This window comes from Physeter macrocephalus, chromosome 11 (assembly GCF_002837175.3).
Source record: "Physeter macrocephalus isolate SW-GA chromosome 11, ASM283717v5, whole genome shotgun sequence".
In the NCBI taxonomy this organism is placed as follows: Eukaryota; Metazoa; Chordata; class Mammalia; order Artiodactyla; family Physeteridae; genus Physeter; species Physeter macrocephalus.
The window spans coordinates 74,288,599-74,312,616 of record NC_041224.1 but is presented as its reverse complement, the minus strand read 5'-3'; the positions used below and the strand labels follow the sequence as shown (position 1 = coordinate 74,312,616).

The 24,018-nt window shown below is 40.1% G+C and overlaps 1 protein-coding gene across 1 annotated transcript in view; it reads right to left on the bottom strand.

The window, feature by feature from the left end:
* The window catches only part of GABRG3 (gamma-aminobutyric acid type A receptor subunit gamma3), a 390,022-nt gene that overhangs the window by 51,091 nt on the left and 314,913 nt on the right, over nucleotides 1–24,018 (bottom strand). The window contains exons 4-5 of the mRNA XM_024114961.1: nucleotides 16,768–16,988; nucleotides 14,695–14,777 (exon numbers count right to left, since the gene is read on the bottom strand). Of these exons, the coding sequence (XP_023970729.1) occupies nucleotides 14,695–14,777; nucleotides 16,768–16,988 (304 nt within the window). The remainder of the gene's footprint in view (nucleotides 1–14,694; nucleotides 14,778–16,767; nucleotides 16,989–24,018) is intronic.

The window sequence follows — 24,018 nt, the reverse complement described above, 5'->3', positions numbered from 1 at the left end:
TTTTAAGGAACCTCCATACTGTTCTCCATAGTGGCTGTATCAATTTACATTCCCAGCAGCAGTGCAAGAGGGTTCCCTTTTCTCCACACCCTCTCCAGCATTTATTGTTTCTAGAGTTTTTGATGATGGCCAATCTGACCGGTGTGAGATGATATCTCATTGTCCAAACGGTGACTTCTTAGCATGTACTATATCACATTTTCTTTTGTATCTTTTAGAATCCTAATTTTCTTACTTAGCATACCAATCAGTTTTTGTTATGTAAAACACTCATTTTTAAATTTTTTATAATTCTTGTCACATATGTAAGAAGGTACATTTACTTTTCATGTTAGGAAATTAGAATCAAAACCAACAAAGATTTTGAGCACATATCATGAGATAGATATGGTCCTTGGGATTTTATATGCGTTGTTTCATTTTTACCTCACCACAGCCTTGCTTTATGTTCCCTAGGAATTTGAGATTTCTTTTTCTCTTATGGAACTGGATGTGTTGTGGGTGGTAACTGAGAACTTGTAATATATCAGGTGTTCAGAATGTTCTTTTGGAGGAATTTTTTTATTAATGAAGCCCATGATTAAAGTTAAGATGGGTGTTTTATCAGAACCCTACTCAGAGAGAATCTCAAAAAGACCACAATCCCATCATAGAACTTAATAGAAATAGAGTTACTACTGGAAAATTTATCTCTAGTTGGAGTAGAAGAGGCATAATAACCATAAAAATCTATAAAACCAATTTAAATAATTTTTAAAGATTGATATGTTTTAGATCTTTGAACAATAAAAGTCTCACTAATAAAGGGGATGAGCAAAACTGTAGGAGATCTTTGGAAGTTGGTGTTTCTGTCATTTTTGACCATGTTCTGGAAAAAGTTTAAGTTGTTTAAGTTTGACTTTCATCTTAGTTTTCTGGATAATTTGTTAGAGAAAGTGGTACCGTGTGATGACATTTTATGAACTTTAAATCATTCTCCTCTGAAAACCATTCTGGGAGCTGCCATTTAAAAACAAACAAGCGCGTTGGGCTTCCCTGGTGGCGCAGTGGTTGAAAGTCCGCCTGCTGATGCAGGGCACACGGGTTCGTGCCCCGGTCCGGGAAGATCCCACGTGCCGCGGAGCGGCTGGGCCCGTGAGCCATGGCCGCTGAGCCTGCGCGTCCGGAGCCTGCGCTCCGCAACGGGAGAGGCCACAACAGTGAGAGGCCCGCGTACCGCAAAAAAAAAAAAAAAAAAAAAAAAAAAACAAACCAACAAAAAAACAAGGGCAAAAAAAATAACTCAAGAGGAATAAATAGGTTGGATTTTACATGGGTGAATGTTACTGAAGTTGTTAATGGCTGAGACTGATCTTAAAGCCAGAGTCCACTTGTCCTTCAAAAGGGAATGTCCTTGGGCTTGGCTGCAGTGTAGACTGTTATTGCAGCTCTATTTACAATAGCCAGGACATGGAAGCAACCTAACTGTCCATCAACAGATGGATGGATAAAGAAGATGTGGCACATATATACAATGGAATATTACTCAGCCATAAAAAGAAATGAAACTGAGTTATTTGTAATGAGGTGGATAGACCTGGAGTCTGTCATACAGAGTGAAGTAAGTCAGAAGAGAAAAACAAATACCGTATGCTAACATATATAAGGAATCTAAGAAAAAAATATCAAGAAGAGATCAGTGGTAGGACGGGAAAAAAACACAGACCTACTAGAGCATGGACTGTAGAATATGGGGAGGGGGAAGGGTAAGCTGTGACGAAGAGAGAGAGTGGCATGGACATATGTAGACTACCAAAAGTAAAATAGCTAGTGGGAAGCAGCCACATAGCACAGGGAGATCAGCTCTGTGCTTTGTGACCAACTAGAGGGGTGGGATAGGGAGGGTGGGAGGGAGGGAGATGCAAGAGGGAAGAGATATGGGAACATGTGTATATGTACAAGTGATTCACTTTGTTGTAAAGAGGAAACTAACACACCATTGTAAAACAGTAATACTTCAATAAAGATGTTAAAAATATAAAAAATAAAAAAAAACAACTCAGATTAATAGTTCTCTGTATTGTCACCTCTAGGACTGGTTGTGATGACCAGATGATGTCAGTATCTCTACTATAAAAATATAATAAAATGCTCTTTGTTAGGACAAAAAAACCTACAAAAAACTATATAAAGCACTACCATAAGACCCTGCAATCCCACTACTGGACATATACCCTGAGAAAACCATAACTCAAAAAGAGTCATGTACCAAAATGTTCATTGCAGCTCTATTTACAATAGCCAGGACATGGAAGTAACCTAAGTGTCCATCAACAGATGAATGGATAAAGAAGATGTGGCACATATATACAATGGAATATTAACCATAAGAAGAAATGAAACAGTTATTTGCAATGAGGTGGATAGACCTTGAGTCTGTCATTCAGAGTGAAGTAAGTCAGAAGGAGAAAAACAAATACCGTATGCTAACATATATATGGAATCTAAGAAAAAAAATGTCATGAAGAGACTAGCGGTAGGACGGGAACAAAACACAGACCTACTAGAACATGGACTTGAGGATATGGGGGGGAAGGGTAAGCTGTGACGAAGTGAGAGAGTGGCATGGTCATATATACACTACCAAATGTAAAATAGCTAGTGGGAAGCAGCCACATAGCACAGGGAGATCAGCTCGGTGCTTTGTGACCATCTAGAGGGCTGGGATAGGGAGGGTGGGAGCCAGGGAGATTCAAGAGGGAAGAGATATGGGAACACATGTATAACTGATTCACTTTGTTGTAAAGCAGAAACTAACACACCATTGTAAAACAGTTATACTCCAATAAAGATGGTAAAAAAAATCGGAGAAAAAAAAACAAAGAAGAAACAACTGACACTGCAGAAATACAAAGGATCATGACACATTACTACAAGCAAATATATGGCATTAAAATAAACAATCTGGAAGAAATGAACACATTCTTAGAGAAGCACATCCTTTTGAGACTGAACTAGGAAGAAATAGAAAATATCAACAGACTAATCACCACAACTGAAATTGAAATTGTGATTTCTTCCAACAAAAAAGTCTAGGATAAAATGGATTCACAGGTGAATTTTTTCAAATATTTAGAGAAAAGTTAACTCCTTTCTCAAACTCTTTCACAATACAGCAGATGGAAGAACACTCCCAAACTAGTTCTATGAGGCCACCATAACCCTCATACCAAACGCAGACATGCCACAAAAAAAAAGTGTTTTAAAGTCTATTTTGTCTGATATGAGAATTGCTACTCCAGCTTTCTTTTGATTTCCATTTGCATGGAATATGATTTTCCGTGCCCTCTCTTTCTGTCTGTACGTGTCCCTAGGTCTGAAGTGGGTCTCTTGTTAGACGGACAACAAGATAATGGCCTTGTTTTTGTTTCCATTCACCCAGTCTATGTCTTTTAGTTGGAGCATATAATCCATTTACATTTAAGGTAATTATCTGTATGTATTTTCCTATTACATATTCTTAATTGTTTTTGTCTTTCCTTCGCTTTTGTTTTCTGCCTTGGGAAGTTACTTTAGCGTTTTTGTAAAGCTGGTTTCGTGGTGCTGAATTATCTTAGCTTTTGCTTCTATATAAAGGTTTTAATTTCTCCATCGAATCTAAATGAGATCCTTGCTGGGTACTCTTGATTGTAGGTTTTTCCCTTTCATCACTTTAAAGATGTTCTGCCACTCCTTTCTGGCTTGCAGAGTTTCTGCTGAAAGTTCAGCTTTTAACTCTATGCAGATTCCCTTGTATGTAATTTGTTTTCTAACCATTGTTGCTTTCAATATTTTTTGTTTGTATTTAATTTTTGATTTTTGACTAATGTGTCTCTTGGTGTGTTTCTCCTTGAGATTATCCTGTATGGGACTTTCTGCATTTCCTGGATTTGACTGACTATATGCTTTGCCATACTATTGAAGTTTTCCACTATAATCTCTTCAAATATTTTTTCAGACCCTTTCTTTTTACTTCTTCTCTGACCCCCTATAACCCGAATGTAGGTGTGTTTGTTTCAGGAGTCTGAGACTCTCCTCCAATCTTTTCATTTTTTTTTTCTTTATTCTGCTCTGCGGTAGTTATTTCCACTATTTTATTTTCCAGGTCACTTATCCATTCCTCCGCCTCAGTTATTCAGCTATTCATTCCTTCTAGAGCATATTTAATTTCATTTATTGTGTTGTTCATCATTGTTTGTTTGCTGTTTAGTTCTTCCATGTCCTTGTTAAATATTTCTTGTATTTTTTCCATTCTATTTAGATTTTGATCATGTTTACTATCAGTACCCTGAATTCTGTTTCAGGTAGAGTGCCTCTTACCTTTTCATTTGTTTGGTGTGGTGAGTTTTTACCTTGCTCCTTCATTTGCTGTGTGTTTCTCTGTCCTCTCATGTTTCTCAACTTACTGTTATTGCGGTGTCCTTTTCAAATGCTGCAGGTTCGTAGTTCTCTTTGATTTTGGTGTCTGCCCCCCGTGTCTAAGGTTGGTTCAGGGGGTTGTGTAGGCTTTCTGGTTGGGGGACCTGGTGCTGTGTTCTGAAGATGAGGCGGCATCATGTCTTTCTGGTTGGCAGGACTATTTCGGTGGTTCTTTTTGTGGTGTCTGTGACCTTATTATGATTTTAGGCAGCTTCTCTCCTAGTGGGTGGGGTTGTGTTCCTGTCCTGCCAGTTGTTTGGAATAGGGTGTCCAACACTGTAACTTGCTGGTCTTCGAGGAGCTTAGTCTTAGCATTGAGATGGAGATCTCTTGGTGAGCTTTCACTGTTTGATATAATGTTGAGCCAGGAGGTCTCTGGTGGACCAATGTCCTGAACTCTGCTCTCCCACCTCGGAGGTACAGGCCTGACACCCAGCCAGAGTACTTAGACACTTTCAGCCACACAGCTCAGAAGAAAAGAGAGTTAGAAAATTATAAATTAAATTTATTAAAATAAATAATTTTAAATTATTAAGAAAAAAATTTTTAAGTAATAAAAAAAGTAAGAAAAAGAGAGCAACCAAACCAAAAACCCAATCCACCGATGATAGCAAGCGTGACAAAATATACTAAAAAAAAAACTAAATGAAAAGAACGGACAGACAGAATCCTAAGACAAATAGTAAAAGCAAAGCTATAAAGACAAAATCACACAAAGAAGCATACACATACAAACTGACAAAAAGAGAAAAAGGAAAGAATATATATATCTTTTGGGAAGCCTGAGGTCTTCTGCCCGCATTCAGTAGGTGTTCTGTAGGAATTGTTCCACATGTAGGTGTATTTCTGATGTATTTCTGGTGAGGAAGAAGATCTCCACTTCTGAGTCCTCCACTGTCTTGAAGGTCTCTCTATTAAAAAATTTTTAATCTTAATACCTAGCCATGATCCTTCCAGTCAGCCTTCTCTGTTGCAAAGGGCATGTGCAAATGATTGCAGTCATGAGTTTATAAGAGAAAAAGTGAAAAGTCTATAATCACATTAATGAAAAGAAGAAGGGAGGATTTAGGCAGAAAATCTCCAAGGTTTTGAGTAATGACCCATTGTCATTCACACTACCTCCCAAAGCAATCTTGAGAAAAAGCACAAAACAGAAATATAGATCAATGGAACAGTATAGAAAGCCCAAAGATAAAGCCACGCATGTATGGTGACTTGATATTTGATAAAGGAGGGAAAAATATACAATCAAGAAAAGACAGCCTCTTAAATAAGTGGTGCTGGGAAAACAAGACTGCTACATGTAAAAGACTGAAATTAAAACACTCCCTGGCACCATACAGAAAAATTAACTCAAAATGGATTAAAGACCTAAATGTAAGGCCAGACACTATTAAAACCCTTAGAGGAAAACATAAGCAGAATAGAAATCACAGCATGATCTTTTTTGACCTAGAGAAATGGAAATAAAAACAAAAATTAAAAAATGGGACCAAATGAAACTTAAAAGCTTTTGTACAGCAAAGGAAACCATAAACAAGAGCAAAAGACAACCCTCAGAATGGGAGAAAATATTTGCAAATGAAGAAACTGACAAAGGAAAATCTCCAAAATTTGCAAACAGTTCATGCAGCTCAATATCAAAAAACTAAAAAACCCAATCCAAGAAGAGGCAGAAAACCTAAACAGACATTTCTCCAAAGAAAATATACAGATTGCCGACAAACACATGAAAGGAAGCTCAACTTTAGAGAAATACAAATCGAAACTACAATGAGGTATCTCCTCATACTGGTCAGAATGGCAATCATCAAAAAACTACAGGGCTTCTCTGGTGGCGCAGTGGTTGAGAGTCCGCCTGCCGATGCAGAGGACACGGGTTCGTGCCCCGGTCCGGGACGATCCCACATGCCACTGAGCCCTGGGCCCGTGAGCCATGGCGGCTGAGCCTGCGCGTCCGGAGCCTGTGCTCTGCAACAGGAGAGGCCACAACAGTGAGAGGCCTGCGTACCGCAAAAAACAAACAAACAAACAAACAAAAAACTACAAACAAATGTTGGAGAGGGGGGTGGAAAAAAGATGACTTTGTTGCCCTTTTGGTGGGAATGTAAATTGATACAGCCACTATGGAGAACAGTTTGGAGGTTCCTTAAAACACTAAAAATAGAACTACCATACAACCCAACGATCCCACTACTGGGCATATACCCTTGAGAAAACCATAGTTCAGAAAGAGTCATGTACCACATATTCATTGCAGCAGTATTTACAATAGCCAGGACATGGAACCAACCTAAGTGTCCATTGACAGAGGAATAAGTTAAGAAGATGTGGCACATATACACAGTGGAATATTAGCCATAAAATGAAATGAAATTGAGTTATTTTGTGGTGAGGTGGATGGACCTAGAGCCTCATACAGAGTGAAGTAAGTCAGAAAGAGAAAAACAAATACCGTATGCTAACACATATATATGGAATCTATAAAAAAATGTTTCTGAAGAATCTAGTTGCAGGACAGGCATAAAGACACAGATGTAGAGAATGGTGTTGAGGACCCGGGGAGGGGAATGCATAAGCTGGGATGAAGTGAGAGTGCGGCATTGACATATATAATACTCTACCAAATGTAAAATAGATAGCTACTGGGAAGCAGCTGCATAGCACAGGGAGATCAGCTTTGTGCTTTGTGACTACCTAGAGGGGTGGATAGGGAGTGTGAGAGGGAGACGCAAGAGGGATGGGATATGGGATATATGTATAAGCATAACTGATTCACTTTGTTGTTGTACAGCAGAAACTAACACAACATTGTAAAGCAGTTATACTCCAATAAAGATGTTTTTTAATTAAAGAGCATAAATGTGCTTGCTGTGTTTGTCTTTTCACCCTAGATGGTTTACTGGGGAAAGAGCAAAGCTGCAGTAAAATTAATCTCATACCTTGAGGCCTGAGTATCTCATTTTGCTCCACCTGTCCTCTTGCAATAGCAACAAAAGTAATAGTGAAAATAATGAGTGCAGACTCAATAGCTATTCTACTTCACTCAAACCCAGTTGCCCTTGCTCTTCAGGCGGATGCGTGCAGATGACTTCACCGCGCCATGCTGGGTTTCCTTGACTGTGGAAGGCAATGAGAAAAACAGGGGCTCCCTGGGTTATTGTATGTATCAAATGGGTTGATGATTGTAGTTGCTCAGAACAGTGCCTGGTGCGTAGTAAATGCACCTACTCAAGTTAGAGGGAAGGTGAGGATTCAGTTTCCAGCATCAAGCTCTGTGCTCAACACTGAGCCCGATGCCCCCCATGCCAGCCTGTGAGTAGGTCGAAGCAGGCAGGAGGCTGGCCCAGAGCTTCCTTGACACTCAGTATGGTTCACATCTTTATCATCTTTCAAAAAGCTTTTTAAAATTTACTTTAGTGAGTACATACATGATATAAAACAGAACACACAGAGATGCTAGAGATTTCATTATTACTCCCCAAAATAAGGTTTACTATCAAGATTTTGAATGGGGGAAATTTTTAAAAGGCAAATAAAGTTTTTTCCACGAAATAATGAAAGTGACCATTAAATGTCTCCCCCCATCACCACTCTATTACAAAGATTAAATGTCTTCTGGAAAATTACACATAAAAGCAGAACAAAACAAAAACCCTGATCTGGACAGTAAATATTCGCGTTGTTAACCTAAGCAGCGCTTCAGTAAATTAAGGGTTTTTTAACTGTTTTTTCTTCCGGAAGCCTTCCATGTGCAGAGTTTGTCCAGCACAGCTGTGCATCTTTGGGGAATCCAACAGTAATAGAGAAAATGTGCAATTATCCCTCACATTCGCTTCTGTCACCTAACTCCGATCAAGTCCACATCTTTAGATTCGACTAAGAATCTCTAGTCCTTTCCATCGTTTTCTAACTTGCTACCATTTCCACTTTGCAGACGGGGGAAGGAAGGCTTAGCAGGGTTTAAAGAGGTGAAGAATGTTCCCCATTTTTCTACAGTGAGTGAGCAAGCAGCTGGGATTCCTGTCCAAGAAGCCTTGCTTCACAGCCTCGGTCCCTCCCTCTCAGACTCCCGCTGCCTGCAGCAACACTTTCTGCAGCCACAGGGGTATTCACAGTGATGACACTCAAATGACTCCTGATCACTCAGGGATCCCTGGACAGGTAGCTCCCATCACATACATGTTCTGTCATTTAATTTAAACTTGACAGACAGATGAGGGGGATATTATGATCCTCGTTTCATAGATGAGAAAATCAAGTCTCAGAGAATTTTAACAATAGGCTAACACCTAAGCCGTGAGAAGAGCTGGCAGTGGGAGTAGCTCTCACTCTTGTTTTACTCCAAGCCCTCCGACACTTCCGTTTTGCTGGTTTTCAGGCACTCAGTGTTTGGGATGTGTGAATATAGCATCTGTGTACCTTCTGGTGCACACTCTTATCCATGTAACCCAGCACCCACAAGTCCATTGGCTGCAACAAGAGGAAGGGTTTTGCTACTATATGTGAGAAGATCTGAGAGATGCTGAAAAATCACCTTCTCCAGCGCCTCTCCAACCTTCCTGCCACTACACCATCCTTCCCCCCTCCATCTGCTGTTGAGAAATGAGCCCAATACCTCCAGGAATCCACCGTGACAGGGCACCCAGGGTCATCTGGCTACAGAGGGACTTCATCAAACAAAAAGCTTCTGCATAGCAAAGGAAACAATAAACAAAATGGAAAGCAATGTACAGAATGGGAGAAAATATTTGCAAATCATGTATTTGATAAGGGACTAATATCCAAAATATATAAAAAACCTCCACAACTCAGTAACAATAGAAAAGAGCAACAACAAACAACCTGATTTTAAAATGATAAAGTACCTGAACAGTAATTTTTATGAAAAAGACATACAGATGGCCAACAAGTACATGAAAAGGTGGTCAATCATAAGGAGAATGCAAATAAAAACACAATGAGATGTCACCCCACATTGTCACAATGGCTTCATCAAAAGACGAGATCACAAGTGTTGGTGAGAATGTGGAGAAAAGGGAACACTTGTGCACTGTTAGTGGGAATGTAAATTGGTATAATCATTAGGGAAAACAGTATAGAAGCTCCCACCAAAATTAAAAATAGAATGGCCATTTATCCAGCAATTCCACATCTGGATATATATCCAAAGGAAACAAAAATTTCCATCTTGGAAAGATATCTGCACCCTCATGTTGATAGCAGCATTAGTCACAATAACCGGGATGTGAAAATAACCTAAGTAACCATCCACACATGAATGGATAAAGAAGTTGTGATATATATATATATATAATTCAGCTGTAAAAAGGAAACCCTGCCATTTGCAACAACGTGGGTGGATCTTGAGGGCACTATGTAAGTAAAATAAGCCAGACACAGAAAGACAAATACTGCATGATTTCACTTATGTGTGGAATCTAAAGTAGTCAAACACATAGCAGACAGTAGCATGGTTGCTTCCAGTGGCTGGGGTAAGGAGAAATGGGGAGGCCATTGTCAAATGGTGCACAGTTCAGTTTTGCAAGGTAAGTTCTGGAGATACACTATACAGCATGGTACCTGTAGCTAACAATACTGTATGGTGTACTTACAATTATGCCAAACTAAGTGAGTTGTAGATATTAAATATGCACAGCTTTTAAAAAATTAAATAAGGGTGGCAGGATACCATTGTGAAAGAGAAAAAGAAGGAAAAAAGGGCACAGTGTTCAAAGTCACAAGTCCCGCCTAGCAGTCAGGCATTCTTCCTCTGCGATGACCCAGCCCTTCACCTCTCAGAACAACTTAGTTCACTTAAAGCCAGAATAAAAATTAACCCACTTTCCAGACTGGGCAGCAGAGCCAGTGCAATAATGAGTAGCAGTGGTTTCCACCATAATAAGGGTAACAGTTAGTGGAGGAGACACCAAAGCTCTGTCCTTCCTGCTACAGGCATCACAGTCTTCATAGAAGGCACATACAACCCGGACCAGCCACACAGGGCACCCTCCCACCGCTCAAGGTGAGTGTCTACAGCAGTGAGATGGCAGGGACAGGGAAGAGTTGGAGAGGCCAGAGATCCAGGAACATGTGGGAAGATGACCTGGCTAGCCGGTGAAGGACAAGCACTTCAAGGACAATGGGGGAGGCAAAGAGACAAGATGGCAAAATCTCCCTCACCCTCTGCACCAGTCTGTCTGGCAAGTTCCCAGATCGGGAACCTGTTTCCCAGGGCACTGCCTTGATTCTCACTCTCAGCTTCAGGCTGCTGGCCTCTGCCATGTCTCCTGGACATGCCGAAAAACTCCCTTTGGTTACATCTAAAGCAGGTGAATACAAGTGAATACAGGAATATTTGGGAACTTTGGATTCCACATATTTTGTAGGCTGTAGGTGTGGGAACTTCCCGCCCTGTATTAATGTTATCCACAGAAGCAGAAGCAATAGTATAAATGTAGTTGTAAGGCTAGATACAGATAAAGATATAAGAAGACATTTATTACAGGAATTTGTTCATGAGACTATGGAAACCAAGAAGTTCCACAATCTGTCTTCTGCAAGCTGAAGACCCAGGAAACCTGGTGGTGTAATTCAGTCTGAGTCCAAAGGCCTGAGAATAAAGAGACTGAGGTTTTCAGTCCTGGTCCAAGTCTGAGGCCTGGGAAACAGGAGCATTGATATCTGAGAGCAGAAGATGCACATCCCAGCTCAAGCAAAGAGCAAATTCCACCTTCATTCACATTTTTCTTCTACAGGGAGACCTTGGAGCTAGTGCAGCTTCAGTTCCAGTCCATCACAATAAAGCAAACATCACAACAAAGCAAGTCACACCAATTTTTTGGTTTCCCAGAGCATATAAAAGTTATGCTTACTCTATGCTACAGTCTATTACTGATGTGTGCAGTAGCATTACATCTAAAAAAATAATGTAAATAATTTAACTAAAAACCAATGCTGTTTGGGAAGGGATGCCATAACTTTCAATTTGTAAACAAAATGCAATATCTGTGAAGCACAATAAAGTGAAAGAAGATAAAAGGAAGTATGCCTGTAAGATGCCCACACACCTTGGTGAGAGAGATCTTCTTTATTCAGGCTACTGACTCAAATTCTGATGTCTCCTTTAGACACCCTCACAGAAATATTCAAAAATAATGTTTTACCAGCTATCCAGGCATCCCTTAGACCTGTGGTCGCCAACCCCTGGGCCGCAGACTGGTAATGGTCCGTGGCCTGTTAGGAGCTAGGCTGCACAGCAAGAGGTGAGTAGCAGGTGAGCCAGCCAGAGAAGCTTCATCTGCCTCTTCCCATTGCTCGCATTTACCACCTGAACCATCTACCCCACCCCCTTCCATGTAAAAATTTTCTTCCACGAAACCAGAGCCTGGTGCCAAAAAGTTTGGGGACCTCTGCCTTAGACCAGTCAAATGATACATAAAATGAACAGTTGCTCTCCCCTTGGAAGACCGGCTTGCTTTTGGAAGTTTTGCTTCAAAGGACACAGGGCCACTGCTGGCATTTCACAGCATCTTCTATTTTGTGATTAACTCATCCAAAAGAGAAAGGACTTTCAAGGAGCTGTGCGATTTCTTTCCTGCCAAAGCAAAGGTCCCACTTGCCAGGACATTCCACCTGGCAGAGGGCCCATCTCTTTAATGCACCCTGGGAGCAGGCAAGGATGGTCAATTTTGTCTCAGTTTATTTTAAGACACACCAGTTATGAAGCATTTGGATGAGCCATGAATATTTTGTTCCCTCTTCGGGTCTAAACCCAAGAAGGGTTTAGAATGAAATATATTTGGCTGCACTCTGTATGCTGCACACGGGAAGAAAGGAGGTATTTGTAGCCCCTGAAAATAAACCTTTCTGGTTCGTTCCTCTGCAAGTCCAATCAAATGCTGCTGGAGCCTGATAATGATGAGGCTGAGTTCTGGCTATCTGTCCTACTCAGCCTGCCCTCCTGACCAAGAGATGAAGATGGTGCCCTCTCTCTCGGCGTATATCTTTTTGAGTTAGTGTTTTCATTTTCTTTGGATAAATACACGAAAGTAGAATTGCTGGATCATAAGCTAATTCTATTTTAAATTTTTTGAGGAATCTCCATACTGTTTTCCACAATGGCTGAACCAATTTACATTCTCACCAACAGTGCTGAAGGTTTTCCTTTTCTCCACATCCTCACCAATATTTGTTGTCTTTTGATGAAAGCCATTCTGAAAGGTGGGAGGTAATATCACATTGTTGTTTTGATTTGCATTTCCATGATGACTAATGATGTTGAACACCTTTCCATCTACCTTTTGGCCATCTGCATGTCTTCTTTGGAAAAAATGTCTTTTTAGATCTTCTGACCGTTTTTAAATCAAAAAATTTTTTTTGCTATTGAGTTGTATGAATTCTGTACCTATTTTTGATACTAGTCCCTTATCAGGTATATGATTTGCAATATATTCGCCCATTCAATAAGTTACCTCTCCATTTTGTTGATAGTTTCCTTTGCTTGTAGAAGCATTTTAGTATGATATGCAGTTCCATTTACTTTTGGTTTTGTTGCTTTTGCTGCTGTCAGATTAAAGTCAGCACCAAGACCTATGTCAAGGCGCTGCCTATGTGTGGAGCACAGGCTCCGGAAGCGCAGGCTCAGTGGCCATGGCTCATGGGCCCAGCCGCTCCGCGGCATGTGGGATCTTCCCGGACCAGGGCACGAACCCGTGTCCCCTGCATCGGCAGGTGGACTCTCAACCACTGCGCCACCAGGGAAGCCCTAATCTATTTTGAGTTAATTTTTGTGTATGGTGCAAGAGAGTGGTTGAATTGAATTCTCTTGCATGTGACTGGCCTGTTTTCCCAACACCATTTATCGAAGAGGCTGTCCTTTCTTCATTGTATATATTCTTTTCTCCTTTGTAGTAAATTAACTGACCACATATATGTGGATTTATTTCTGAGCTCTCTATTCTTTTCAACTGATCCATATGTCTGTTTTTATGCTAGAGCCGCACTGTTTTGGTGAATCTAGCTTTATAGTATAGTTTGAACTTAGGAACTGTGACACTTCCAAATTTTTCTTCTTTTTCAAGATGGCTTTGGCCATTCAAGTTTGTGTGTGTGTGTCTGTGTGTGTGGTTTCGTACAAATTTTAGGATTATTTGTTTTATTTCTTTAAAAATGCCAATGGAATTTTCATAAGGATTGCATTGAATCTGTAGATTGCTTTGGGTAGTATGGAAATTTTAAAAATATTGATTCTTCCAATACATGAGCATAGAATATCTTTCCATTTATTTGTGTTTTCTTCAATTCTTTCATTAACATATTTTAGTTTTCAATATACAGGTCTTTAATCTCCTTGGTTAAATATATCCCTAGGTGAAATTTTGCTTCCTATCTTGTTTTTTTTCTGAATTTAAAATGAACTGTAAAATGGGTTTATCCATTATTTCATTTTTGTCTTTTCACGCTAATGTATAAGGAAGAAAGCCACAAAACCTTCTGCCTGAGACTTCATCACATTTGTTTGTCATGTCCCATATGCAATTTTAAAGATAGTCAATGAAGTTAGTTGAATTCTTATGAGTCATACTTAAATAGTTGTGGTCAATATATTTTAAATGAACCATCATAAATTCTACAGATATATTTCTATTTTGACCTTTAAAACTTTATAAGCAAATAAATTTCATATTTCCTTTTATTTGTAACCTTGTACTTAGAATTAGATATTGTCTTTAAGAATTTGTAAGTGATTACTTGTTAGCTGTAGTATCAATCCTATGTAAAATATTGGAAAATAAAATACTATGAAAAAATTACATCCTATTATAGTGTAATGAGACAATTATATATATATTTAAGTAAAAACATTATCTTTTTATTTTGAAGACAAACCACCTGACTTGAAGATGATATTAAGCGTAAAACTATTGCAAATGAATTCTGTATATGTCCAAATAACATACACAGCTCATTAGCATAAGGGTTTTGGTAAGTCAACTGTTCATCAATTTCTGAGTTCTTTAATATTATAACAAAATGGTTAAGTTGTTCAAGGATTTATCCAAGCTACCTTTTTTGTAACATGGGTCTTATGTAACAAAGTCTAGAGTGAATATACCCAGGTGGCCCACACCAAAACCGTTATCCACTTTGTCTGGTTGTATAGTGATGCTATAATCAATCATGTGACTGTTTGTAGAAACCAGCATAGGTTAGACAATCATTTACACAGCAGTCATACTCCAAGTTTGTACTCACAGCTGGAGAATATCAGCGGGCAGGAGTGCTCATCCATGGGGAAGTTGTGCAGCTGCAGCTGGCATTCTGCATTTATGGTGAGCCTGTGGGGGAGCCAAGCATCACTCTTGTGGCCAGCCAGCGACAATTCAGCAAAGGCCCTAAGCAAGGCCAGGGGTGGTCATGTTACTACCATGTAGGGAGCAGGGACCTGGGGTGGCCACTCTTAGCAGGGGCACCATCCATTCAGTATACCATTTGGGGTTTTTTGTGTTGTGTTACTTTGTTTTACTTTTAAATCTCAGAAGCAGAGATAGTTTCCATTAGTAAAATTTCTGTGTCTAGAAATATCAGCCAATTAAGAGAGGAAACAAATCAAAACATGTCCTTGTTTTCATATGTCCTTGTTTTTAATCCGTTTGACTGAATTAAATCCTACCTCCATTTTGAAAATGGTATATTTGCCTAAATAGGTATAATGCCAAGTTCATCCACTTGTAGGGAAGATGTCATATTTGGCCAACTCCCCTACTTGACTAGGCTGGTGGTTCCTGAAATAAATGTGTGTATTGCATCTTTTCAAAGCAGACATTCCTTGGGTCAGAGTTTCTATAAAGGATCGCAGGAGTGGCCATGTCTCTATTCTAGTTTGCTGAAGTTCACCTTCATTTTAGAGTCTCATTTATATTCCTTTAAGAATTGATGAGGAAATAGCTATTACAAACTCCTGTTCTCCAAATGTAACTAACTCATCAGCAGAGTTCCCTGTTGTGGCTTTTATTGTTGTTGCTGTTTCCAAGCTGCCAACATTATTATTTCCTTGAAACTAAAATACTTTAATCTTCTGCTTATTTTGATATTAATCTGTGCCTTTACCTGTGCTACAAATACGTGTTTACCATATGAATTACAGATTTCTCCTTATGGCCACAAATCACTTGCAATTAAAAGCTCCTGATACTGGATGTGGGAGGAAGGGGGTGTGTTCAGGGCTGGCGGTGGTATTCACTGAACCAGGAGGACACAGGGGCCTTGTCAGAGGTATTAGAGAAATGACATTCCCCTGCAGCATGCTGAATCAAAACGCCTTTTAGGCTTTCAGGAGGAGATACACACAGGCAAGTGGCACCTAGAAACTGGTTCCCAGAGGGGTTTGGGGTTGGGAATGAATCCTCAGCGTGGATATGGCTTTTAAAGTCTTAGGAATGGATGAGCTAAGTCAGCAGGAAAGTGGAAAGTGGATAAAGTGATGTGGAAGTACTAAGGCAGGAGGAGCAGAATGAGGAGAGGCTGTGTCAGGAGCAGGACAGGAGGTGCAGGAAGCAGCTGTAAAGCAGCGAAGCCAGTGAGACAGAGATAATCAGCACAAGACACTCAGTCCAGTGCTCTGGAGAGGGCTCAGACGCTGGGCAAGCAGGGTCCAGATGCCACTGTCCTTTATTCCAACTCTGGGCGAGCAGAAAGACTGGCTTAGGTGCAGGCCATTCTATGGTATGTTGCAGCCATGTGTTCAGTTAGACTCAGATCGCCCTAGCAGAGAGACTCTTGAGAGATACAGACCCAGGGTCAAACCCGTGTAACACTAGTTCCTGATCGAGACTTTGGGCAGGCAGTTCTATTCACATTTCAAAGGCAGCCCCTCTTACTTTGCTGGGTTTCTGTGAGGACAGCCGGGCCCCCAGGAGGACTCATTACAAGGTCGATGCCACTTCCATTAGGGATGCATTAGGGAACACCCTCTGTGCTCTTTTGTTCCTTGTGTTCTCAAATTTGGCAATAATTACATTTGTCAACTAGTACACCAAGACATCTTTATTTTCTTAGCTGAATGGTCCTGTGGGATAAACATATTAAGATAATTTCCACAGCCTACTTACAGCAGAAATGGATTTTGATGAAGGAAGGAGTTTATATTCATTGCAGGTCACTTGTATGTCTTTATTTTTACACAACATGGGGTTAGGAAAAACTTCTTCAAGACCTAGTAGCATGTTGAACATGAGAAGTGATAGAACTTAGCAATGAAAAATAGGGTCCATTCCTACAATGATCTAAATTAACGTCCCCATTATCAGACCATCAGTAGCATCTCACCTTAAAGTGTAAAGGATTTTCCCATCATTCCAAATTCTGAGGAGTTGATTGGGGGTGGTGATCCAGTGAGCCTCTGCAGTTTTGGAATTGCGGAATATCGTATCTGGAATCCATATTAACCCCACCATGTTGCTGTTCAGAGTAAGTATTTTCATTGTGCTGTTGAACCGAAGGCGACTGTCGGTCCAGGTCTGGGCAAAAAATATATCAATTTGGTATTCCTGAAACAAAAGGAGGGGCAAGACATTTCTATTAATGGATTTCCAGCAGGCTTTGTTTTCTTTCTCAAGAGTATGGTTCTCCGTATGTCTGCATCCTCACCTGACCACATCCCTTTCTGTTAGTGCCTAACACTGTGCCTGGATCAACGGGATGGACATTCAATAAAGGTAACTGATATTATTCGTCAATAGTGTGATAATGCTCTGTAAATAATAAATTGTAATAAACACATAGAGTGTGGCGAGGGGCCAAGAGGTAGTAGAATACAATTCAGAACATAGATGCAGACCCTTCCCTATTCCTAAGTCCAAGCTCTGGCAGCTAGCAAAATCTACTAATTCTCTAATCTATAAAATGGGTAGAATAGTAGTGCCTACCTCCTAAATGGGTTATATGGAAGGAAATAAACAGTTAAATAAAAAGCTCTAGTGCTTGGCATAAAACAAATGATCCATAAAGTATTCGCTCATATAATAGTAATGATCATTTTCACTCAAGAGCATTCTCAAATACCACGCAAATCAAAAAGTAAAAATTAAGCAATGACAAAAAAAATAGAGCTGATAGAAACCCAAGCCGAATGCTGTTTCCAAAAAGAGGGCTGATGGCACTCAAATTACTTCTGTAAATGGAAACAACCCCAGTGTTCACAGCATTTGGATACAGGATGGGGCTAATGTCACTGTGAGACAGAGAAATATCTCTAGTCTGGAGCACCTCAGAGGCTCTTCCCATAATCACAGTTTAAAGGATTAGCTTTAGGTCCATAGTAAGGAGGATCCAGAAGCAGTTTGTTAGTGATTTTAATATCTTTCATAGTTTCTTTACATATTAGATATTATAAATGAACTACTTTCCCAGAGTTCAGTAATTCTCAACAGATCCCATATTTTTCCTTTTCATTGAGTTGCTGGTTTAAAGAACCTTTTTGACACAGGTAATTCAACAGACCAAATCCAGCCTTTTATTAACTTATCCCCTCATTCATCATCTCTTTGTTGAACTATGTCAGTCCCTGAAAACCATAGAAAGCCGAGAACTGTGCCAACAGGAATTAGCCCCTGCCTTCACGGGGCTTATATTCCAGTCAGGGAAAACAGCGCTTAAACAGACAATTAAGGTGAAAAAACATGACATGTCTGATGTGTTGACTGCTATTGACTATGTTTGGTAAGTTAACAAAAGAAAGAAATTATCTCAGGATAATTGCCCGGTTTTAAAGCACTGATGAAAGTATGAACAGGGAATGATGCCTGCCATTCCAGTAAGCAAAGAATGTTGCCCCGATTTCTAGTTCTACAAGGACCAAGCCATCAGCCCCTGCAGTAGTGTGCCCTGAGGGGAATTCAGGATGGAGAAAAAGAGGAAGTATTTCGTGCTTTGGAAACTGGCCCTAGATAGTTAAAATGCATATCTAAGGAATAATGTCAATGAACTTAGATCATACATCTTCCCATACATAGAAAAGCACCAAAATCATTAAATTGAGATGTCTGTTCTTTGTAATTAGCAGTGAGCTTTTGAAGTTTGACTACATTTTTTCCAGCAAAAATCTATGTATCCTGGCTTCTCCCTTAAGAAGCCAGCTTGAGAGGCTGTCTCCCAGGTTTAAGTCCTCAGTAAGATCCCCAAATAACTTGCAACTTTAAGGTTGTGTGTTTTCCTTTAGTTGACAAAAGAGAAAAGAAAGGTAAAACAGACACTGATTCTTGTCTGAATGGAAGAAGAAAATGCTTCTCACCCTATCAGTAAATCAAAGACTCAAGAAACGCTTTGACTCTTAAAAGCCTATTGAAACTCACCTTTGCAGAAATAATCAGACCCATTGCTAAAAATCTCTAAATGGATTAAGTTGTCATGATGCAAAATCTTTGTGCAAATATGGCTCCAAGGACTAGCGACTAATATATGACTCTTCCACTGAAGACTGACGGATCAAGTTGTCTGTACTTAATTTAAGAGAAAAAGTAAAGGTGAGAGTGAAAGCAAGGTGTTGGGTAGAGGCAGTGGCATTAAAAACAAAGGCATATCATGGATCTTGAAATTGTGTTGACGCAAGATCTATGAACCTGTTAAACTGGCCTGTCAGGTAAGAGGCTGGCTAGGTTTTGAGAGAGTTCTACGGCCAAAGGAACCTCAAGTCAGGGAAAAATGTCTGTGACTCTTAGAGACTTAGATGTACTATTGCATTTCTTTCTGGAATTGGTAGATCGTGGCCTGGAAAAGCTGATTTTACCCCAAAGGAAGCTTATTCTCCAATGTTATCTTTCCCATGGCCAGAACAGTTAATGGAAAAGAAATACTCCCAGACAATATAGTCAAGAGCCAAGGAGAAGAGTCCTTGGGAACCCAACTCTGGGAGCAGAGTTAAAGCTTAATCAAAGGCACTATTTTCCCAGGGAAGAGAGCCCACTCAGGATCTGCCCACTGGGGTCTCAGAATTGCTGCAACCAGTGGGTTGTTGTGATTATACTGGTCTTTCTTCATCTTTGTAGCTATACGGTATATGTGGGTGTAGGTTACATAGCTTTTCTTTCTTTTTTTTTTTTTTTGTGGTACGCGGGCCTCTCACTGCCGCGGCCCCTCCCACCGTGGAGCACAGGCTCCGCGTGCTCAGACTCAGCGGCCATGGCCCAGGGGCCCAGCCACTCCGAGGGATGCGGGATCCTCCCGGACCGGGACACGAACCCGTGTTCCCCGCATCGGCAGGCGGACTCCCAACCATTGCGCCACCAGGGAAGCCCATAGCTTTTCTTTTAAGTTTAGAGGTCGGTGGATCAAGGAACACCATGTGCAAACGATGTGAAGATGTACACATACAGGTAACCATGACGTTGGGGATGGGACTGGGTGGACATTTGGGGTTACCTCAATTGAAGAAAGGAGGAGTGTGTCTGTCCTGATGAGGGAGAGACAGACAAAACTTTTGGCAGCTAAAGACAGATCATGGTGGTTATTGGTACTATTCAAAAGTATTGCAAGCATCCTTCCTGTGGGAACATGATAGATTCACATGCTCCCTTTTGAGGCCCTGAGAGACTGTTCCCACTTGATCAGTGTCCAGATGAGTCACACCAGATGTATTGTAGGTGCAAAAGGTAGAGAGAGTGGGATGCAGGGGCGGGGGCTGCAGTCCTCACTGAGAAGGTGACTTAGAGCAAGATCTCAGTGAGGTACAGGAGTGAGCTGGGCAGATAGATGCCTCCCTTGCCAGGGTCCTGAACACAGGAAGCAGGACGGTCAAATACACTACTGAGAAGCAGGAACAATGTTCTGGTACAGATTCAGCCAAACGGGGCAGGGGAGCAGACCCTTCACCTCCTTCATGGCAAGATTTTAGACAAACAATGATGATTGCTGACTATTAAATAGACTATATTTGCACAGAGAACAAGAGAACACACTCAAAACTTTAAATAAAATTCAGGATGCGAGAATAGCCGGTATGGCACATAAAGGCACCCGTACGAATTACTTCCTTTTTCCCTTTAGCACTGGTTTATTGGGTAAAGGAATAAGGAGAGAAGGATAAAGATGTTCTCCTCAACAGGGCCAAGGCCTACCAATGATGTGGGTTATGTTAGCCAGTAAAGACTGTTCTCTGTAAAGACCCCAAGTATATTTTGGAAAGAATCTAAAACCAACCAGATATTTTTAAATCCCTATATTATATCAGGGATATTGAAACTCAGAAAACTGCAATAATTTGGCCAAGGTTACCAAAGGACTTCAAGTAAAAATTTCCAAGTGGGTCATTTTATTTAAAAATGACAAATCAAAAAGTCTCCTGATGACCAAATAGTCCTCCTCCTTATGCCCTTTCCCTACTTATCTTCTCTGCTTTCCATCCCCATTTATATTCCTTCACAATACGTTTTAAAATGCAGATCTGACAGGGGTAAATCATATAACAAGCTAGGCCGCATCACCTAAAGTTACTCCCATGAGGCACAGATGATTTTGTACCCACCAGGTACTGACTATTGAGACAGAGACAATAATAATTTTCTGCTAGGGGGTAAAACGAGGCCTGCAAGGTTAAGTAACTTTCATCAAGTCACACAGCTGCTAAATACCAATTTTGCCAAACTATATAGTCAAAATCTTCTACCCAGGAGAAAAAGGAATCCTCTGACACTGTTGTTGGGTATGTAAATTGGTGCAGCCACTATGGAGAACAGTATGCAGTATGTATAAAAACAGCCTATATGTATAAAAACAGTATGTTTTTATTTAAAAAATAAAATTAGAACTACCATTTGATCCAGCAATCCCACTTCTGGGCATGTATCTGGAGAAAACCATAATTCAAAAAGATACATGCACCCTAGTGTTCACTGAAGTGCTATTTACAATAGACAAGACATGGAAATAAACATCCAGTGACAGGTGAATGGATAAAGAAGATGTGATGTATGTATACACACACACACACACACACACACACACACACAGAATGGAATATTACTCAGCCATAAAAAAGAATGAAATAATGCCATTTGCAGGAACATGGATGGACCTAGAAATTATCACACTAAGTGAAATAAGAAGCCAAACACAAGTATCATATCATATCACTTATATGTGGAATCCAAAAAAAGATCTAAATGAACTTATTTACAAAGCAGAACATACAGACATAGTAAACAAACTTATGGTTACCAAAGCAGGGTGGGGTAGAGATAAATTAAGAGGTTGAGATTACTGTACACACACTGCTATATATAAAATAAACAACAAGGACCTACTTTATAACACAGAGAATTATACTCAATATCTTGTAATAACGTATAATGGAAGTATTGTAAAAAAAGAACATTTATATATACATACATATATATAGGTATACATATATACATATATAGGTATACATATATACACACATATATATGTAGCTGAATCACTTTGCTGTACATCTGAAACTAAAACAACATTGTCAATCAACTATATGTCAAAAAATTTTTTAAAAACTCTGCTTCTCCGGATGTGAGTGATAGCAGCTGCAGCAGCAGCAATCTAGTCGCCAGATATGGGAATCACCACCAGTCGGTGAAGAAAGAACCCCGGTGTGAACATCCCCTCCACTTTTGCTCTGTTTACAAACTGTGTGAGATTATTCACCTTCGCTTGCCTTTGATTCTTCCTCTGTAAAATTGGAGCATTACGTTACCAACTGAGTAACCAGAAGATTATTAATCCAGAGTACTTCCTCCCAGCACTGCTGGCTCAGAACACCACGGTCCCAGACTCAGAAGAGGGTGCATCCTCTCCTTCCTCAGGTTAATGCTCCTGGAAGAGGAGGATACAGACCCATCCACATGACCTGCTTGTTACTGAGCAAGCAGGAGCTAAGCTTTAAAGCACTTACACATCTATTCCTCATAGCAACGTTGGGGAGAAGGTATTTCCATTTTAAAAATAAGAAGACTGAGCCCCAGAGAAGCTAACACATGTCCATAGGTCACACAGCAAGGATATGGCAGGTCTGGGATGGGGGTTCCGGGCCACACTCTTGCTGTGTTACAGCATGAGGCTGGGCTTAGAGGGAATGTGGCACTGGTTCCATGGGGATTCCACTGTGGGATCCAGAGAACTTGTTTTTGTTTTTTTACATAATTATAAGCTTCCTCAGTACAGTATTCCATCAACGAAATATCACATGACTAGACACAATAGAACAGAATGGAATTAGAAGTAGCTTGTACTAAATAATCTTTGGTTTCCTTTTTGACATAATTAAAGGATTTTATTTCTTATTTTTCATCTTCTCTGACTACGGGGGAAAAAGGAAAGAAAGATATAGGGATATTCATCTCTAAAGCTCTGTGGTCTGGAGGGGTTTCTCTGGATTACAAATGCTTGGCTCATAATATATAAAGGGGGTGGAAAAGTGATACTGTAAATTAAAAAAAATTATTGAAGTACACCTGATGTACAATATTATATGTTACAGGTGTTATGTTACAGGTGTACAAATAGTTAATTACAATTTTTAAGGCTTATATTCCATTTATAGTTATTATAAAATATTGGCTGTATTCCTCATGTTGTAAAATATAGATACCTTAAATTAAAATAAATTTACTCATTTAACTGGGTATACTAAATAATTTACACAGAATGCATATTTCCACATTTTGTCTAACAGCCTTACAATTTATACGAAACATAAAAACCCTGAATGGGGTCAACATTTAACCCCATTTTCTGTCAACATTCTGAGTCAGTCTCCCTAATGATGGTATAGGTATCTGGTTAATTTTTTAGAAAAATGTTCAGGGTTCAGATTCACTTATGCATGTGTACCACTATGGACTGAATGATCGTGTTCTTCCCAAAGTCATATGTTGAAACTATAATTCCTAATATGATTATATTTGGAAGTGGGGCCTTTGAGATATAATTAGGGTTATATGAGGTCATGAGGGTGAGATTAGCTTCCAAGCTGAGATTAATGCCCTTATGTAAAGGGGAAGACACATGAGATCTCTCTCTACTATGTGAGGACAGAGTGAGAAGGTGGCCATCTATAAACAAGGGAAAGTGCCCTCACCAGAACCGGACCATGCTGGCACCTTGATCTTCTACTTCCAGCCTCCAGAACTGTGAGAAATAAATGTGAAAGCCTATGGTATCTTCTTAGAGCAGACTGAGCTGACTGTAACATGCACCCTATTCCACTTCTCTATGCTTCTTCTTAAGATTCAGCTAAATAAAAAAAACCATGATTTTTTTTTAATGGGAGCCTAACAAACAGGTGTGTGGGTATAAGAGATATGGAAACATATGTATATGTATAACTGATTCACTTTGTTATAAAGCAGAAATTAACACACCATTGTAAAGCAATTATACTCCAATGAAGATATTTTAAAAAGTAAATAGGGCTTCCCTGGTGGCGCAGTGGTTGAGAGTCCGCCTGCCGATGCACGGGACACGGGTTCTGTGCCCCATTCCGGGAAGATCCCACATGCCGCGCAGCGGCTGGGCCCGTGAGCCATGGCAGCTGAACCTGCACGTCCGGAGCCT